General features: G+C 40.0%; 2 protein-coding genes across 3 annotated transcripts in view; one reads left to right on the forward strand and one right to left on the reverse strand.

Annotated features, from left to right (window-relative positions):
• rgs3a (regulator of G protein signaling 3a) overlaps positions 1-15,755 on the reverse strand; it is a 148,487-nt gene extending 132,732 nt beyond the window's left edge. Inside the window, exons 1-3 of the mRNA XM_085793322.1 lie at positions 15,647-15,755; positions 10,296-10,429; positions 1,845-1,895 (exon numbers count right to left, since the gene is read on the reverse strand). Of these exons, the coding sequence (XP_085649448.1) occupies positions 1,845-1,895; positions 10,296-10,374 (130 nt within the window). The 5' untranslated portion in view covers positions 10,375-10,429; positions 15,647-15,755. The remainder of the gene's footprint in view (positions 1-1,844; positions 1,896-10,295; positions 10,430-15,646) is intronic.
• Positions 15,756-15,882: 127 nt separating this feature from the next.
• On the forward strand, positions 15,883-18,502 carry rabepk (Rab9 effector protein with kelch motifs). Of its 2 annotated transcripts, none has more exons than XM_085793335.1 (8): positions 15,883-16,080; positions 16,487-16,541; positions 16,624-16,778; positions 16,932-17,087; positions 17,332-17,496; positions 17,733-17,882; positions 18,003-18,152; positions 18,245-18,502. In XM_085793335.1, the coding sequence occupies exons 2-8, from the start codon at positions 16,489-16,491 to the stop codon at positions 18,469-18,471; spliced, it is 1,056 nt and encodes a 351-aa protein (XP_085649461.1). In that variant the 5' UTR covers positions 15,883-16,080; positions 16,487-16,488; the 3' UTR covers positions 18,472-18,502. The 2 variants fall into 2 exon arrangements, with proteins under 2 accessions (XP_085649461.1, XP_085649462.1); XM_085793336.1 differs by lacking the exon at positions 15,883-16,080 and adding an exon at positions 16,286-16,304.
• Position 18,503: the final 1 nt, after the last annotated feature.

The following is an 18,503-nucleotide window of genomic DNA, read 5'->3' on the forward strand; positions in this document are numbered from 1 at the left end:
AATAAGAGGATGTTTGACTGTTTGAACTAACAAGCTGTGAAAATGATTTCAAAGAATTCCAGTGGCTGCGAACTGAAAAGGGAAATTTGCTAACTTGACAGAAACAGCTGCTCTAGTCTGATGCCATTTTTTTCTGCCATTATTGCTGCCAGCAAATCCATTTTATTGTGGGTATTTTATCCTGGGCCACAGAACAGCATTGAATGAGATTCCATCCTACTGGTGTTTCCTAAGGGAAAATAAAAATACATGACAGGGCCTCAGAAGCTATCTGCCCCCACATGGGTCTGAAAAACACATGCATACTGAGACAGATGGGTTATGGTAAGTGGTTAGGGTTAAGTTGGGTCAGTGAGGTTATGTAATATGTATGGAAATCTATATGACATCCAACCTGTCAACTGAATAACAATATAAAATCATTCAGATTATTATTAGATGTCTAAAACTCAACTGCTGACTATTAGCTGTCATATTTTGTAACTGGTACACACATTACACATTAAATGTAAAATAAATTACATTCTGTGAACTAGATTAAGTACTAATTATATAACATAGTGCTGAACCAAGCAGTAACCTCCAGGGCTGAAAAGCTGCTCTTCCTCGAATGGTCACACGTGTTTACAGACTGATATGAAAAACAGTGTTATTGAGGCTTAAAGTTATGCATAATTGAGTTTGTGCCACTTTGAGTGACAGATGTGTGAGCATATACTTACCACAAACCGGCACATACGTACCGAAGGCTCGGCTCCACACTTGCCACAGTAATGCCTTAGGGCTCTACGTAAGAGCTGTACACTCAGGTTAAGGTTGCTACCTTGTGCAGTTGTTTTTCCCTGTGGGTGACTGCCATTTCTGATTACCTCGGACTTTTCAGTAACACTTGACGACGAATGTAAAAACTCAGAAAGTACACAACCAAGGCTTTTAAATTCACTTTGTGCACCATTTTCTATGGAGAAAATAGATAAAGCACGTATTATTACTGATTTACTGTTGAAAACACTATTTATGGTGCATTTACAAAAAGAGAGAGACTGGTCAGACTTATGAGGATATACAGGATTTAGTAGTAGTGTTGTAGTTAATGTTCTGTCCCACCGTCTGTATGTAAATTTTAAAAAAAAAATAGCAATTTAGGGTCGGTGTTTAGCTCAGTTGGTAGAGCAGCCACCCCATGTGTTGAGGCTACGGTCCTCACTGCAGGCGGCCCCAGTTCAAATCCAACATCGAGCGGCCCTGCATGTCGCCCCCACCTCTCTGCCTCCCCATCCCTGTCTCTCTCTCGACTGTGCTTTCCATTAAAGGCGAAAAAGCCCAAAAAATAGCAATTCATATATTTAATTGATTGTGTTATGAAACAGAAATGGGTGGACAAAGACTAATACTGTGAAAAACATCTACTTTAACACTGGATCAATGAATGGCCATTCAGACAGGGGCACAAGAGGTGCTGAGTGGGGAGATGGAGACTCAACAACAAGGAGGATGGGATGCATGGCTTTGGTTGCTGAGAGACCAAAATAAACAGCCACTTTTGTTACATTAATGCTCCCAGCTGCTTTCCTGCCTACCTAAGCCTTTCTCAGTCACGGTCGCTCGTCGTGGTTTGACAGGAGATCTGTACTGGGCAATTAAATATTTGACTGAAAATGTTGCACATGATTAATGTTATATTGAAGTGGATGCTAAAGGATATGCTCTGTTATTATTTCAACAAATTTTCTACCAGCTCCAAGCAGAGCATACACTATGTATTAGGCTACAGAAAATGAACAGGGCACAAAATGTCTGCACAACAGTGTCTCTTTGTATGAGCAGCCTTTAAAATGACTCACCACTAACAACTAGTACTTCTTGCTCTTGGACGATTGACAGCTTCAGTTGACCTATTGGAAACAAGAGAGGGATGGTTATGGCCAGGAACCGCTCTTACATAATGGTTCATATTAATGATCAGTTTGACATTTGGCAAAAGACACTTCTTTGGTTTCTTTCAGACATCAAATCTATTGGTTTAATATGAAGCCACAGCCAGAGATGTTGCCTTAGTTCAGCACAAGGCGGTTGTGTACTCTACTATGTCTTTGCCACACTGACTTTCTGGACTCTCCATTGGTTGCCTGGTAACCTCACAAATCTGAAACAATCAAATACCACGTGAGTCTTTACGAGATGTTAATTTGACAACGTCAGAACTGGCAACAGTTTTGAAAGTACTACCCACATGCAAACAAAAACACATCAAATGGCCTCTAGAGGACAGTAGCCTTTGTGTGTGTTTGTGAGTGCGCGTGTGTGTGTGTGTGTTAGTGTGATTGTGTTCTGCACATTGTGACTGTTCATACTGTTACATTATGTCATCTCCCATCTGAGGACCAACATAATTATTTTGGGTTTTACTTACTTTTCTAGTTTTGTGTGTGTGTGTGTTTGTGCGCCCGTGTGTGTCCGCTGTCTATCATCTGTCACTTTTTCTCTCCCCCCCTCTCTCTCCTTCCTGTAAGTCTCCTAGTGCTGCTAACAGTTCTAGGAGACTTGTTAGCAATGTTGACATGGCCACCGCTAACATTGGCTTTGTGCTATTTTTAATTAATCCTGCTCATAAGAGCACAGTCTGAAGCTAAAATGTGGGAGCCTCGTTGTGTGATAACACTACTGGCATTTCAGAGCTTGGGTACAAGGGATGTTTGTCGTTCCCACACTGAACTTGGCATGGTTTTTGTGCTGCTGGCTGCAGTGGAAGAACAAAGTGAAAACACTGTTTGAAATATCTTCCTGGTACGTCTGAGCCTTCCTAATACAAAGGTTGGTTCAAGAGTACCAAAATCAGTCTTTATCGCATTGTGAGTAGAAGCCAAACCAAATGGGTTGTTGTAATCACAGACGGGCAAAGTGGTTTCAGGGAAGCTGCAGTAAAAAGGGAAACAACACAGGTGAAATGGACTTGAAATTACAACCGTAAGTCAAATGCTGGCGGAAAAGAACATTCAACTGGACATTGTGGTGCAGTTAAATCCAGGAGAGAGATCAGTACCACAGGTCTGATCATGTGTAATCCATGTAAGGTAGGGCAGTGAGACAGTGACATAAAGGTTAAAGTTAATTCGTTGGCTGGTTTTGAATTTTATACACAGTTCTCCACAATCTCCACAAACACCAAAGTCAGCTCCAGAGAACCAACAAAAAAAACTGTAAGATGATGTGCCTTTCAAATGAAAAACTTCCCTGAGTCTATATGACACTTTTTTTTACTCCATTTTACATTGGTTTAAAGTGTGCTCATGTTTGCAGTAAAGGGAGCACGAGTGGGAGTTGTATTGATTCTATAATGGGATTTTTCTTCATTCTTGAAACACTACAAGTGATACCATGGTACACAGTCAATACTGTGCTCAGGCATATGGAATACATTAGCCTTATTTGTAACATCAGCTCATACAAGGACAGAAAATCATTATTGAGATGCGGTAAAAAGAAGTCATTTGGGATTAAAGTGATGGAAAACAATACATGCGGACGTTTTCAAAAAAAAAGGAAAAGAAATAGGAGGCATGGAAGAAAAAAGCTGTTTTTTTTTTTAAAGCAAATGCAAGAGCGGAAACGCTGACATTTTGGAAGCAGAGGTCACAGTACGCTCGAGTAGGAGTGAGTAAATAGGGCATGGCAGACGAGACAGCACTGTGGGTCGATACATGCACAAATGAAAACACATCCACAACGCATAAACACACATGCAAATGCTTCTGTTCACACTTACAGATGCATGGTTAATGGTTCAGAACAGATCATGGTCTTGTTCTTAATTATTGAGCAAGGCTAAGAGGTTTCACAGCCATGCCAGCAGCTCCGTATGACAATATTTGTCACAGCACAGTGCTTCGACCTAATGCTATGATGCTAACACGCTGATTTTGAACATGTATCATGTTTACTAGATTCAATATCCTATCTTTTTGTGCAAGGCTGTAGATATGTTTATTTCTGCTGTAAAGTTGGCCATTTTACGTGAGAGTCGATCTTAAACCCCATTTGAAGAAATTAAGCGTAGCGTTAGTTTTGGCAGGCCATGACGTCAAGCTCTTAATCAGCACAGCGTAACTGTCATCACCTGTGCAGATCAGCTGATGGCTCAGCTGACTCCCCGTGGCTGCTTCCTATTGGGGAACTGCATTCAGAGCGCGCTATTTAAACTGCTCTAGCCCGACGTCACCTCCCTTGCTGCTGCTGCTTCCTCTGCCGGCTTTTTTGCAACCCACCTCCACCCCAGCTCCTCCTGTCATTGTACATGTTGGTTGCTCTGCTCTGTCTGGGTTTTCTTTGCTGCTGCGCTCCCTGCTTATGCCGTTCATGATGGCTCGTGAAGGGCAGGGAGGTGCTCTTCCTGCCTCAGGCTTTCCACGCAAGCGCGTGGAAGAGCAGGGGGTCCCAGAACAGTACCATACCGCCAAATCAAACTTGTGCAAGTAAATAAATATTATTTTGACATAGTGGTCCTGACAGAACTACAGTTTTTGGTATTTCTGTGTTGGCTGGAATTTGCCACTTGCTCAAAACCAGCAATATTAACCTCAGGGTGGCATAGAAGGAAAAGTCAGGGGACATGAAAGACAGTAGGTCTCATCTTTTGGGGAGATAAATATCCAGTCATGACAATCCATCCAAAAGTTTTGAAACATTAGACTAAAAAACAAAAGTGTACAGTTCTGTGTGGTCCATGAAAAGTCAAGGGAAGATAGTCTGTGTTGTACTTTGGGGACCTTAAATGGCCCTCCAACAAGGTGGATCCACCACTGAAAGACAGACTGACTCTACAACAGACCAACACTAGCCCATCTGAACATGTCTTATGCTTCAAAACTGTCGTACAGACAGGATGAAAAACCCCGTCTGCCTTGTAGCTGTCATGCGCTTTGTGGGTCACACCATCCACCACAGCTTTGATCCAATAGCTCCTGCTGTGTTATTTCGGCATTTCACCACCTCCCACACGAGAGGAAAACAATTCTCCAGAAGACAACAACTATTTTTCTAAAAGAAAATATGTGGAACACAATGTTTGAACAAACTGTTGGACTGTGTTTACAGGAAAGTACATGTTATACTCTCCATCTGAGATTCAAAAACAAATGTTAAACCAACTTTTAAAACACAGGACATTGAATATTCACTTACTACTCGCTTACTAAACTGAGCAGAATGTCTTTTCATTCATCTTAGTACTTGTTTAACTCACACCACTATATTTCTATCGATTTTTGTGCACAGCTGCAACTTTTTCACACATACAGATGGATCAATGAAGTTGCCATGACATAAAGTGTTCACACCGAACGTAAGCTGGTCGGTTAAATCAATTCATTCAGTCCAATTACAACAACTCACACACAACTCAAAATAAAGACCCTCGGAGACCTTTCCTGATGAAGCTATTACTCTAAAATGCTTTAACTCTAAATAAATGACAAGGATTTATGTGTGACTGACTGCACAATCTACTCTAATCACAGACATTTCCATCAAGGAATAAAGTTCAACTGTCTTGAAAAAATCTGACTTGACTTGGATATCCTGTTGCCACATCCTGTAGAATCTTAAATAAATATGCATTCTCCATCCGCTGCTTTGGCCTTTTAGAAATGCAATGAACGCACCCTCAGGTGGCAGAGATGCCATCCTCAGCCATGGAGCTGATGTGCATGGCAAAATGTAGAGCAGGTGACACTTAAAAACGCCATGCTTGTCCAGGTGAAGGAAGGTGGAGCAAGAACAAGCCTTCAGTGTTAGAGAGATGCCAACCTTTCAACCTTTACACGGAGAAGGAGAGAGAGAGAGAGAGAGAGAGAGAGAGAGAGAGAGAGAGAGAGAGAGAGAGAGAGAGAGAGAGAGAATCTATAATTAAAGCAACGCAGAATAATAAAAGGTCTAGAATTATATTTTTATAGCAGCAGTAAAAAATAATGAGTCCCCTCAACAATAAAACTATTCAGCACTTTGGAGAGGAAGAAGGGGTTATATGGAAAGACAGAGAAGTAGACAGGAAAGAATAAAAAGGATAAACTCAACTATAGTGCTAAAGAAAATATTTATTACTCTCACTACAAAGACCAGAGACTCAATTTTCTAGTGTTTGCATTTAACATCGAGTCGCAGCGCTGTAAAGACAGAGGCTATTCACAAACCTGCAAACACCTTTCATTTACATGGAAATTAAAACTATAAGTCCTTGGGTCTTTGTGTATTTTGTATTATGTGCTCCACTTCCACTTATTCTATAAAAGCACAGTCACTGACCGCCACCGCCACTATCAATTTTCAAACATAATTGGTCTACCCTTTTGGGCCCTAACTAACTGTGAATGTTTTTTTTTTGTTGGTTTATTTGTTTTTTTGCAGACTTGCACTTCGCTGAAAATGCAAAAAATAAAATTCACCTTCAGCATGTTATTACTCAACCTTCAAATCAACACCAAGCACTGCTTTTTTCGTTGCCTACCCTCAGCATTGCTTGCACTCAGCCATTTCTTAGAGTGATCTTTGTTGCGGGTGAGTCATATTTTTGTTTCATTCCTTCTTTATATGCAAGACCTATTTTCCTTTTCTATTCAATTTTTTATCTTGTTCCTCCCAGCAGTCTGTTTACTTCATACCTAATTTCACTGACACTGACACCAACTGCCACTAAAGCCGTGCCTTACATACTTCCTACTCACACTGTAGCAGAATACTGTAAGCCATAATTAATTAGTAAGATATGGAAAGGAGAGATTTAAGGAATGAGACAAGAGATGAATAAAAATCTCTGTGTCAGACCCAATATTGACAGTAGGTTGCTGTCCACCACTCAGCCTGTCCTTGTTCATGTGCCAGCTCAATTAGGCCACAAAGTGCTGTTGCCTGTCCAGTAACAGGGAATGAGCACAGCCAAGTCAGCACTAATCTACCATGAACTTTGTGTAGGTTCACATAACAACATCCGGTGACCAAGATGCAGACTAATACACCAAAGTAAACAGATCAAAACAAAGAAACAGCACACATACTGTACATAGATATATCCAGTCAAGTGTCATATCAAAGACTGCCTTTTGTCATTGGTTTTTCCACGTCAACATGTACAAAGTGAGCTGCAACATCCATTTTGCCACATTTTATCAGATAAGCAAGCATTTGAAATGTTGCCCTACTTTGTCATTACAACAGCATCAACAGCAGGTCTGACATCGGTGCTGTCACTCAACATGATGCTATGCTGCCGTGTATCTCTCAGGCTTTACTTGCAATTTAATGCTGATAACAACCTAAGGCTACGTAGACAAATATAAAGCCAGTTCAGGAATGGAATGAATAGTCTAAAAATAATTTCTCCAAACTACAGAGTGTAACCCAAAAACATATCTCCCATCAAATTACCAAAGAGCAGAGAAAAGGCCATGTATACGTGTGTCTCCTTGTTATCCTCCGACTCCCTCCTCTACTTCCCGCTCTGATTTAATAGGCTTGGCTGCTTATTTGTCACATTTACATGTGAAAACCTGTGCCCCACCAGCGTCCAATGAGGCCAGGCCAGAGTACACTGTTGGTCTTTATGTGACAGCTAAAGTAGCCATTATCAGTCGAAAGGAGCAAGAAAAGAGAACAGAGTTAATCCATGTTCTGTAACATTTTCTGTGAGAACGGGAGCCATTTTGAAAAGTTGGGAAACTGCTGTCTATAGGATTTAAAGTTTCCATGTGGGTAGCCCCGCCAATTCATCCTATTTGATCCAAAGAGGGAACAAAGAGCAGATTTGATGAAAGACACACAAGGTGTCCTCTCGTTTCCTCGCCGAATTTCTTTTAACGGGCTTGTTATGTAACTTCCTAAAGCTCATCCTCTTCTGTGTCGGCTGCCAACAGCGGTGTGATGGAGCTTTTGCTGAATTACCTAATCAGGGGAGTAGATCAAATTCATTGTATACATAAAATCTATAGAGGGAGACACCTCCATGTCAGATGCCGATATGCCCTGGCCGACAGGATTGAAGAGTATTATTTAATGGCTTTGAAGAGGAAGGTCTGGGGGAATTCAGTAACTGGAAGAGTGCACATTTCATATTCCTAAGAGGTCTTGGCCTGTGTTTAATATTTAATAATCCGATATGCTCTGTGCACTTTAATCATGATGACAAGAAACTTCCATCAATCACACATAGTTATCGGCAGGTTTGCAGGGGGAGGAGACTTTAATGTCATGTTTATATAAAAATGGGATGAAAACAGAAATAATGGGGTCAAAAAGCCACTTAACACTGACATCTATTTATTTATAGATATTTTCTTGAGATAATGATTTTTTTATTTTGGGCTGTTTTGGGGTGATTATTATTTCTCAAACTGACTAGAAAGAAGCTAAATAATATGTCAGTTTGGTCTCTGATCAATATCCCTTTGAAAGTACAATTACATTTCTTTCTTACTGTACTTTTATCTACTCTTTCTTCTTGAAATATGAAAATCTTTTCCCTTGTTCCTCTTCTCTTTACACCCACCCTACATCCATAAAGTTTCTCTGCCTCTTTCTTTCTGTCCCCCTGACTCAGCCATCGCCTGAAACCCCAGTCACTGGTGCAGTAATTAACTCTAGAGCGCGAGAGTGACTGTCAAACATAGGTAGCACAAAAAAAAACACAAAAGCTGAACAAAGAAGAAACTTAGCTCAAACCACTCCACTCAGTAGTTACACATCTAAACTTGTCAAGTCACTTTAAATGTTCCAGCAGGAAACTGGGCCATTTTATTGTTACTATTAGAAAGCAAAAAAATACATTTATGCTCTAGTTTTTACAGGCTTTAGCTTCAGTTTACTTGAGACATTTACAGTAAACCACTGAAGTCTTCTGATACAACATGCATAATGTGAAAATTATCAAAAATGATCAATGAACAAAATAATAAGAAGTGCAATCAGAGTCTTTACTCAACACAAACAACTGGAGGTTCGGTTTGTGGAAGGGAAAACTATATTTCAGACAAGGTACAAAGGCCTAGGATGTGAAAGCATTAGGTCCTGACCAGGTGGGCTGCTGTAACTCATTCTCTGGCAGTGAAAAGTCGTTCCCTCGGGTCACCACAGACACACGCTACCAAACAACGGAAGCTTTCTGGAAGAAGTCAAGCTCGTGGCTAAGTTTGACCCAGTTCTCAAAGGGCACACTGTCAAGAGTAAACTCATCCAGCACTGAAGTGGAAGAATCATGCACAATAACACCGCAGATCTGAACTCCAATCATCTAACTATTAACTTTATAGTTTTAAGCTATAAAAGCTCTTGTCAGCATTCCTGAGTAAGACACGTTAAAATGGATCACACACAGATGCCACAAATCATTCAGAGTGGTCCGCAGAGGAAACCCTGTGATCTCTCATTTTGACTAGGCTCCAAGATCTAAATATCATGTTTAAGGACAACAGAGGTCAGACATGTGACTGTGGTACCAATGTCAGAGGGAAAGAAGGGGGTCCAAGCAAATGTTGGACATGTACCCAGGAGGTTTATATGGGATATATGGGTCAGATCTGAATGAAGCAAATGCAGCAGAAAGCTCTGGAGACGTCTGGGCAGCTCAGGGCACCTCCTTAAATGTTCTATTTCTACACAGTAAGGGCAAGTATGATGTAAGCATGACACCGCAAATATCTACAGAAACAACAAGATGGGACACCGGATAAGAGATTTATGGAGAAGAGAAATAAAAAATTTAAGGACAGTGCTTGGCTGATACAGAGGTTGCTCTCAGGAAATGGAAATTAATCCTCTAAGCCATCCCAACAACTGTAACCGCACCCCTGTAATATCTTATCCATATTCATTTGCGCGGAGAGGTAAATACTGGATAATGGATGAGGCTTTAGTGTTACAGTAAACAGTGCAGGTGCACCCTCCTCCAGTCGGGCTAATATCCTCCATAAATGATTCAGGGTGTCACCAGATAAGGAGGAGCAGCCTCATTACCAGACCAAAAGACTTGTTGCAACATCTGAGCCCACTTGTTGCTGCAAGTAAAGGCCTTCTCATGTTAGGAAGGCCACAGGATCCAGCCTCTGTGCTGCCTGACCTTTATGACACAGTCTTTTATATAACACATTCCTTAATGTCGGCAGCATGAATGAGACATATAAACACGCATGACGACACTCTTCTGGTTATTGCAATTATGGATGCGTCAAAAACGTCTAAACAATCTCATGCTACAGTAAAACTAGAGTCTAATTTATAGCATCAAAAAAAAAAAAAAGGTTTTAGCTCACCATGGGTCCTGAGGAGGAAGGATGATGTGTGAGGGGAGTTGGCAGGGGGCTTCCGCAGGTAAACTCGGAGACAGGTCATGTTGGAGGAAGCATGCTGGCAGTGGCTGCTGCTGCAGGTGTGATGGTCTCAGCGGCTAATATAGAAGACAAGAGGTGAAACTTGATGCCTGGTTTTCGTGCATGTGTGTGTGTGTGTGTGCCTGCGAGCATGCATTTGCATTCTGAAAACTAAGCCAGGCAATACAAGGCAGAGATAAAAATGCTTGGAGGTTTATATCTTTGTGTTTTGTTTTTTTCAGTTTCACCTCATGATTTAAACAGTGTTAGCATCTGACTTGCTACCACAGCTGGCATTTACAAGGCACAACTATTTTGTTTTCTAAGAAACCTGTCAGCTCTAGCCATCATCATTTTTTATTTTTAAACAATAAGGCTGCATATTGCAATTCATTTGGCAGATGTGATTGTGGTATGGTATGTAGCTCTAACAATTCGGATATTGCACTTGCACATCTCTTTTGCAGTTTTGATAATATATTAAAACAATTGTACAACCCTGAACGGGTTCATTTTGTTAACCATATTTTCTTGAATATGTGTCACAAACATGCTATATTCTGTATTACTGACATTCTCACAACACATTTCACATTTCGAGTGGTGTTGCCTCTGGCCAGGATTTTATAATTATCTGCCCTAAATGTGGGCCAAATGTAGCTTGTAAAGGACATGCAGCAATAGCAACATACTGAGCTTAGTTACTGTATGGTGTTTAGATCATTTATCCAGGAAAAACAAAACAAAACAGTATTGCATACATATAAAACCCCTTTTCACAGGATTCATCACAATAATTGTATTAATAAATAATTATTTGATAAATAAAATCAATCATCTTGTTGTTCATGAGTGACCTTCTGGTATCAAATGGCTTTGCTTTTGAGGGAAATATTGTTGGTACCCAAAGACATATGGGCTACATTCAGTGAATCTGTTTTCAACTGCACCTGGCACCTGTCAGATGGATTTCAAGTCATTTGACAAATAACTGACAAATGGGTATTTATAACATGTAAAAGCCCAAGGTTAACTTAACAATGGCTGCACAGTTTCCATGGATTGATCTGGTTCCCAGAAGGAAACAAAGGCTTTTTACATTTAATAACAAACATTTTTCATTCATACAGTAGCATTCTTTTCCCATTAAATAACATCTGATCAGCCTCTCTCCAACATCGTTGTATCATTTAGTTCAAAATGTGGCAAGTTTAAAAATGTAGATCGTCAGAACAAAAAACAGAAACAAAAGAAATCTAACCACCGAAACAGCAAACAACAATGATAAGCACAAAAAAACATGTTTTTAATACCCAGATTAAATCATTAGTGTAGAATAGATTGAACTAAGCCAGTGTTGTGGTTGTGTGGAAGTAATCCAGATTACTTTACAGCATGATTTAACACACCTCCGGGTGAAATGTGACACAACAGCGAAGGCTACGGCACGTTGTTTTGACATCTTGCCCAGTGGCAGTGTACCAGTAACCCAGAGATGAACTTTCCATTTTAATCCCGATTATCAAGCTGCCCACCCACCAAGAAGGCTCCCAAATCAAGCTCTATTTAGGAGAAGATGAAAAAAGCTGGTCACTGAATTACTTTCCACCTACCACACACAGCATCTGCACAGTGTCTAGCTTCAAAAAAAATCAGCAAGTATTGTACACACTGCGTCCTCACAATAGTACAAAACTATTTTAGGCTGACAAAAAATATATCTCCAATTATCTCTTTCTCCTGCCTCTTGTCCCTTCCCCAGGATTTTGAAAAGTCATAATCATGTTCCCTTTTCCTCTCATTCTGTCGCCACAAAAAGCCCCTGATTCATTTGGTCCTTATCAGTTACAGCAAGTGGAAAACAAAGGAATTCTCTGAAACTTATACTCTGCTTCCCTGAAGAGGAAACCGGGCAGATAATGCTTAAGTGGTATAACTTGGTGAAAATAGAGCTTCCATATGGCAGGCTCCCACACAGGGACACTAAAATACACCTTCTTTTCATGACGTTCATGTTCAAACATTTTAAAAGTAATCAGAGGACATATGAATATATCCTATATCTGTGTATAAACTGGATTTTGTTTCTATCATTCCACATATTTTTGATGCATCACTATCTCCTGGTGTGCCTTTAACCTTACAATCCATTTTCAATGTAAAGTAATCTTGAAGCTTTAACTATAAATCAACTAATTGCTGCAGCTTTACTTTCATATAATGCATAGATCTCTAATATAAAGTGATGAGCCAGTGAACGGTCAATATCACAAGGAACAAAAGCCAGAAGAAAAGTCCCCTGAAGACAGACCCTAGTTTCAAGCAGAAGGAATTGCAGGATATAGACGTACAGCTAATGCAAGGCAGAGTATGCAGGGGGAAAAAGAAGGAAAAAAAGGGAAATGTCAGGTGCAACTGGAAAGGAAAAATGGAGACGAAGGAGACTTAATTAAGATGGAGGTGATATGTAGGAGAGAGAGGAATAGAGAAGAACAGATGAGTTTTCAATTTGCTGGAAGATTGGGGATGACTGTGCAGTTTTGGTTTGGGGGTGAATTCCATCATTGTGGAAAAAGAAGAGAGAGAGCGGGTTGTGAGGAGAGATCTGCAGATTGCTGTAGGTGACAGCTGAGCACCTGGTAGGAAACAGACTGGAGAGCCTGGCTGCTGAATCAATAAAGCGGTTGACACTTTGTATAAAACTGTGAGACACGCTTAGTAACAATTACACAGGATCGGGATGTGAAGTACTGACACACGAGAAACAGAACAAATGCTAACTTTTCCAAAAAAGGAGGGAAAAAACGCAAACAAGTTGCAGATGAAACAGATGAGGATTTGCTGCTTTTTTTTTTTACCTAAATAATTGTCAGTTGCAGCGCTGCCCAGTTTTGCAAAGACAACGATTTACTTTTATTTTTTGTTTCTTCTCTGGCCTCACACTGTTTCCCACATAAAGCTGCACAAAAATGTACAAACTGCAGCCTGATTCATGCAAAAGCACAATAGGTCATTGGTCATTTCCACTCTACTTTGATGATTACCCGGTTTTACTTGACTCATTCACTTCTACAGAACAGTAGCACTTGTAATAGTAATACAGGGCAGTTTTTGTCTCAAGCTGATGCAGCCTTTCATCAGATAATGTTATGATAGTGCGAGTATTGTGCTATTTAGGTTTTCTTATTTTCCAGTCAGCTTCCTAACACCTCAATCTACAAATCTATCTAGAGTGGCACCAAGAGGTGATAATGCTCATTACACATGTTTCTCGACACCAACGTATCTTTAAGTTGTGGCCATGTTCCTGTCTTGCACCTCGTCTTGAATGTTCAGTTGCTTCATCAAAGCAGCCCCATTAATTTGTTATTCATATCAGGATGACATATTGGCACCGTGAGCTCTTAGAGGGGTCAGGCCGTCAGACAGCTCCTGTGATGCTGTAAATCTCCCAGGTCTACAAGACAAAGCCTCAATTTTCTTTTGGGTTCAATGCTTGTTGTATTCCCAGTGCTCTTGTCCTGTTCTTTTGAAGTGTTACTGTAATATGAGCTAGCGATTCCTCAGCATAGTGGCACAACATACTTTTATGCTCCCAATTTCTTTCAAGTATAGATTTAATGTAGCAGCAATCAATATAGAAAAGGTGGATAAGAATAATTATTTTTAAAAATATTAGTTTTGCTATTTTTACTTCCCGCTGATTTAGAAAATAACTCAAATGTTTATGCTTTATTTCTTTTCTTCATTTATTTCTTAACTCCTTCAAACACTCAGTTTACTGCTTTGCCGTTATGAAGTAAAGCAGTCTCTACAGAGGACTTAGCTGATGCAGAATTTATTCACTCAGCTCCCTCTGTATCTGCAACATTGCTGACTGTGACAGTTTGCATTTATTGTCCAAATGTGACTTTGCTAATGTGTATCCTTACTTGAGATCACATCTTTATCATTTCATGTCCCTCTTTGTTTCTCAGATTTTTTGCATCACCATCTAACTCTTTGTATCAGTCTATTCTTGAGAGCCTGTAGTTTATGGCTCGTTAATGCAGTAATTTAAATAGTCCTCAATCACAACAAATGAAATACATTTCTTTTGTTTTTAGAGACAGGCCAGGGAACATTTAGTGCATAGTGTAATTTGATGTCTTAATAAAAAATACAATGGTACAGCCTACTGGCCATACTATGAAATGCAACCTTGTCACAGTGAGCCATACAAAGTGGAAGTGCAGTGCAAATTAACATGATATCATCATTATCACCTACAACATACAACCTTTCAGCAGGGCAAAAAGGCATTTAATGTAGTTTATAAATTGAATTTAAATACATGCCGTGTACTTATTTCAGATTGGACGAAACACATAAAAACTCATTATAGATTTACATTAAAAATCTGCATATTAAAGCTGTATAATACTTCCAATCTTAAAAGTATTAAAACTGCTTAAAATGTCTGTCAGTTTACTTGTTACTGCATAGTGTTAAAGGTAGCTTACAGTTCCTGCAACATCTATTTATAACCACAAGATGTCGCAACTGCACACACAGTACCACACCACTGCAAATCAGATGCAGTTGTGTCTGTTTGGTTGATTATAAATATACTTCAAAAGGGTATAGTAGTAATAGTGAGTAATAGCCTAGTTGTCTTACTAATATTCTTATACTCACTCTCTGCGTAAGCATGATAGACAACCTCACACAACATAAAAAACGATGAAATTGGAATTTATCAAAGGGTAAAAAAGCTGGTTTGTAATTTTTACTTATTGTTTTCAGCTTGTGACTAATTGGGCCCTCTGGTGATTTCAGAGGACAGGGTGGTTTTCTTACAATTGATATTGTCCGTTTGAGGGAACACAAGTATGCTGTAAATTAAAATAAAAAAATGTAACCAGCTGAGGATTAAAATTCATTCCCACCTCTCTGAACACCAGCGTGATATTCCTCTAAATCTGTTCTCCAGCCAGGTTTTACATCGTGATTTGATGCGATACTGAAGATGGCAACCATTTTAGTCTGGTTTATGTAGGCTATCCTTTACTTTTTGGAGGGAAAAAGACGAAATAATAAAAAGGCTTTTACTTTTATCGACGGACATGTGTAATCTTTTGTCAGTGTTTTTCTTTAGCTGGGCTTATGAGAATGTTCCAAGCATAGACTGTACCTATTCTTTTTAACTATCCAGTGCAGCTTTTAAAACTTTGGCATTTAAAATGAGCTAAGTTAGCTCTGGGCCTCGAGTTATCAATGGGAAAAGTGTGTCGCTTCTATCAAACAGACCCTACCTTTTTATTTGAAGTGAGAGACACGTTTTTAGGGCCAAACGGGAACTGAAGACACTGCCTGAGCGTCTCAACTGGCGAAGACATCTTTTCTAAAACTGCGAGGGATTCACATCAGCAGCAACTTTGCAGCAGCAGGTCCCTGCTCAACGCCGGGTGAGCGAGAAGCACACAGTGCGCACGCGCAACTGGCAACTATGGTAACTACGTTTGGAACGTCTGTCAAACCAACGGACGCAGTCAACGTAACAATTTGTACGTCCTACGCCGTGTTGTTGCCAGAGTGGCTGAGAGACAACTTTACAGTTTTATTTATTTGTATTTACTACAACCATTGCCGTTGGACGAGAGTAAAAAAAAAAAATAAGCAGTCGAATACCGACTTTAATTGAACGTCGTGGATAGTAAGCTTACCCTTTCATTCAACCGGAAAAAAGGTTAGTGAGGAGGAAGCGCTCCACATGCTGAAATCAGTTAGCAAGTAGCCAGCTTGATGGCGCTTATTGTGATCCCTGTTCTGATGTTTTCGGTACATTAAGTTGTATATCACCATAGAGAAATTACAATTTACAACCCTTTCTTAACAGAGGTTGAAGCGTTTTCAAGAGGAACTACAAAATAGCTAAATATCTGGCTTGTCTTGACTGTGGCTACATTTGACGTAAGGACTTCTGTGGATACCATCTTCTTTTCAGAGTATTTTACGATCATAGATAAAACCGTTTAAACAAAGGTTAGTGATAGTAGTAGTTTTACAGCCGATGACAATAGAAAATGTCATGGATTGATCATTGACAAAGACGCAACACAATAACATCAGATTAATTCAACTATCTTTGACAGCTATGGAGTTTCTCCCAGTACTTGACCCATTATTCAATCCCAAACAAGGACTGTGGTAAGTGTATAAATGTATGAAGCAGTGTTGGAAAAGTTAAGATTTTGCCTTTCTTTTTCAAACAGTTTGTTGTCTTCATCAGGTATTCATTGACACCCACGGGAAGTGATCCATGTGAAAGTGTGGGTCACACATGCACCTTTATTCCATCTGAAGAAGGTGGAAAAGGAAGAATCCTTATTGTCGGTGGAGCCAACCCCAATGGAAGTTTCTCAAATTCTCAGGTCATAAATCTAGGTAAAAGTCAGCAAAGAATATAAGCTGCTCTTCACCATATATATGTACAAGATAACTTAAATTTTATAATCCATGTGTCATAAAATCATAATCACCACTGACAAAAATGCATCAGTAGCTGTAACTTTATAATTGTGTTGTTTCTGACACCAGATAATCATGAATGGGACATTCCAGACTGGGAGGGTTTGGAGGCACGTTATGAACACTGCAGCTTTGTGCCAGAGAGCTGCCCACAGAGCCTGTGGGTGTTTGGGGGGGCACAGCAGAGCGGCAATCACAGTTCTATCCAAAATATACAGCTAAAAGGTAAATCCCAATTTACTTTTACAAACATGTATTTAGTCAGGCAGTGCAGGCGATTTCACAGGTAAACAAGGCTGAACTCAATGGAGATGGATCCATCTGCTGTAGTCTGTTGTTGCAGTGAAAACCTGCAGACTGATAGTGATTGTCGGTGTCAGATTTAAATTAATAATCTTTTACAGTAACAATTCCACTTGGTTTCTAACCGCTATTTGTATACTTAACTTGACTATGTGTACTTGTCCAGATAGTGGGTCTCGCTGGAAGGATGTTTCAGTAAAAGGGACGCCCCCCTGTCCCAGGACATACCACACCAACTCAGCTTGCCTCGGGGACAGATTGTTTGTCTTTTCTGGTGGTGAAGCAGGAGCTACACCTGTGTCAGACCAAAAACTTCATGTGTTTGATGCAGGTTTGTAATTAAAAGACGTAAAATTAGCTTTGATTTCATTTCCAATCATCATATTGCAGTAATGTTCAACACCTTGTCCCACTGCTTAGTACTGAAAATTACCTTTTGACTGAATTAGCTTTGAAGGCCATTACAGTCATGGCATTTTGTTTTTGGACTCAAATACAGAGAAACTTTTTCAAATATCCAGTAAAAAAATATTTTATTTTTGTAAAAAAAATCTTTGTGTGTTCCAGTGACTTCTACCTGGTCCCAACCAGAAACACAAGGCAAACACCCACCAGCCAGGCACGGCCACATTATCGTAGCTGTGGGTTCAAAGATCTACATCCATGGAGGCATGGCTGGAGAAAAAATTCACAATGACATGTACTCTCTTGACACAGGTAAGCACAACCACTCAATCATTGGCAGAAGATTGGAATTTTCCTGCACTTATCTCACTGTGATGCCTTAAAATATATTCGTAAATAAGACTAAAAATAAAACTGTGTCAACTGCTAAAGGGAGTATGAAGTGGGAGACAGTGCGGGCCAAAGGAGACATCCCACCTGGAGTAGCAGCCCACTCGGCTGTGGCGCTGGGCAAGAACATCTACATTTTTGGAGGGATGACTGCAGATGGCGCCAGCAATTCCATGTACAGATTCAACACTGGTATACTGCCTTTAACCTATAGGACTGAATGATTATTTGTGTAATTTTTTCTTCATTATATGATACACCAATATCATTTTCTTTTTTTGCAGACAAAAGCAGATGGGTCCTGATCAGATTTGAAGGAGATTTGCCATCCAACCGCCTCGATCACTCCATGTGTTTATTGCCATGGACGGTGTGTGATGTGGGGCAGGGAAATGAGGGACAAGCCAACAGCTCAGCAGCCACAGAGACGACACATCTAGCTTTTGTATTTGGAGGGATGGACACTGAGGGTGTTATACATAATGACTGTATTGTAACTGTGCTGACATGATGTTGTAATAAACTTTATCCATTACTACCTAC

Source organism: Trachurus japonicus, chromosome 12 (genome assembly GCF_045865225.1).
Source record: "Trachurus japonicus isolate A0001 chromosome 12, Traja_1.0".
NCBI classification, from domain to species: Eukaryota; Metazoa; Chordata; class Actinopteri; order Carangiformes; family Carangidae; genus Trachurus; species Trachurus japonicus.

Bases quoted from the DNA above. Each gene is read 5' to 3' on its own strand.
- rabepk (XM_085793335.1), top strand. From the start codon at position 16,489: ATGGAGTTTCTCCCAGTACTTGACCCATTATTCAATCCCAAACAAGGA. The intron at 16,542-16,623 runs GTAAGTGTATAA...TGTCTTCATCAG, and splicing joins AATCCCAAACAAGGACTGTG to GTATTCATTGACACCCACGG. The intron at 17,088-17,331 runs GTAAATCCCAAT...GTACTTGTCCAG, and splicing joins CCAAAATATACAGCTAAAAG to ATAGTGGGTCTCGCTGGAAG.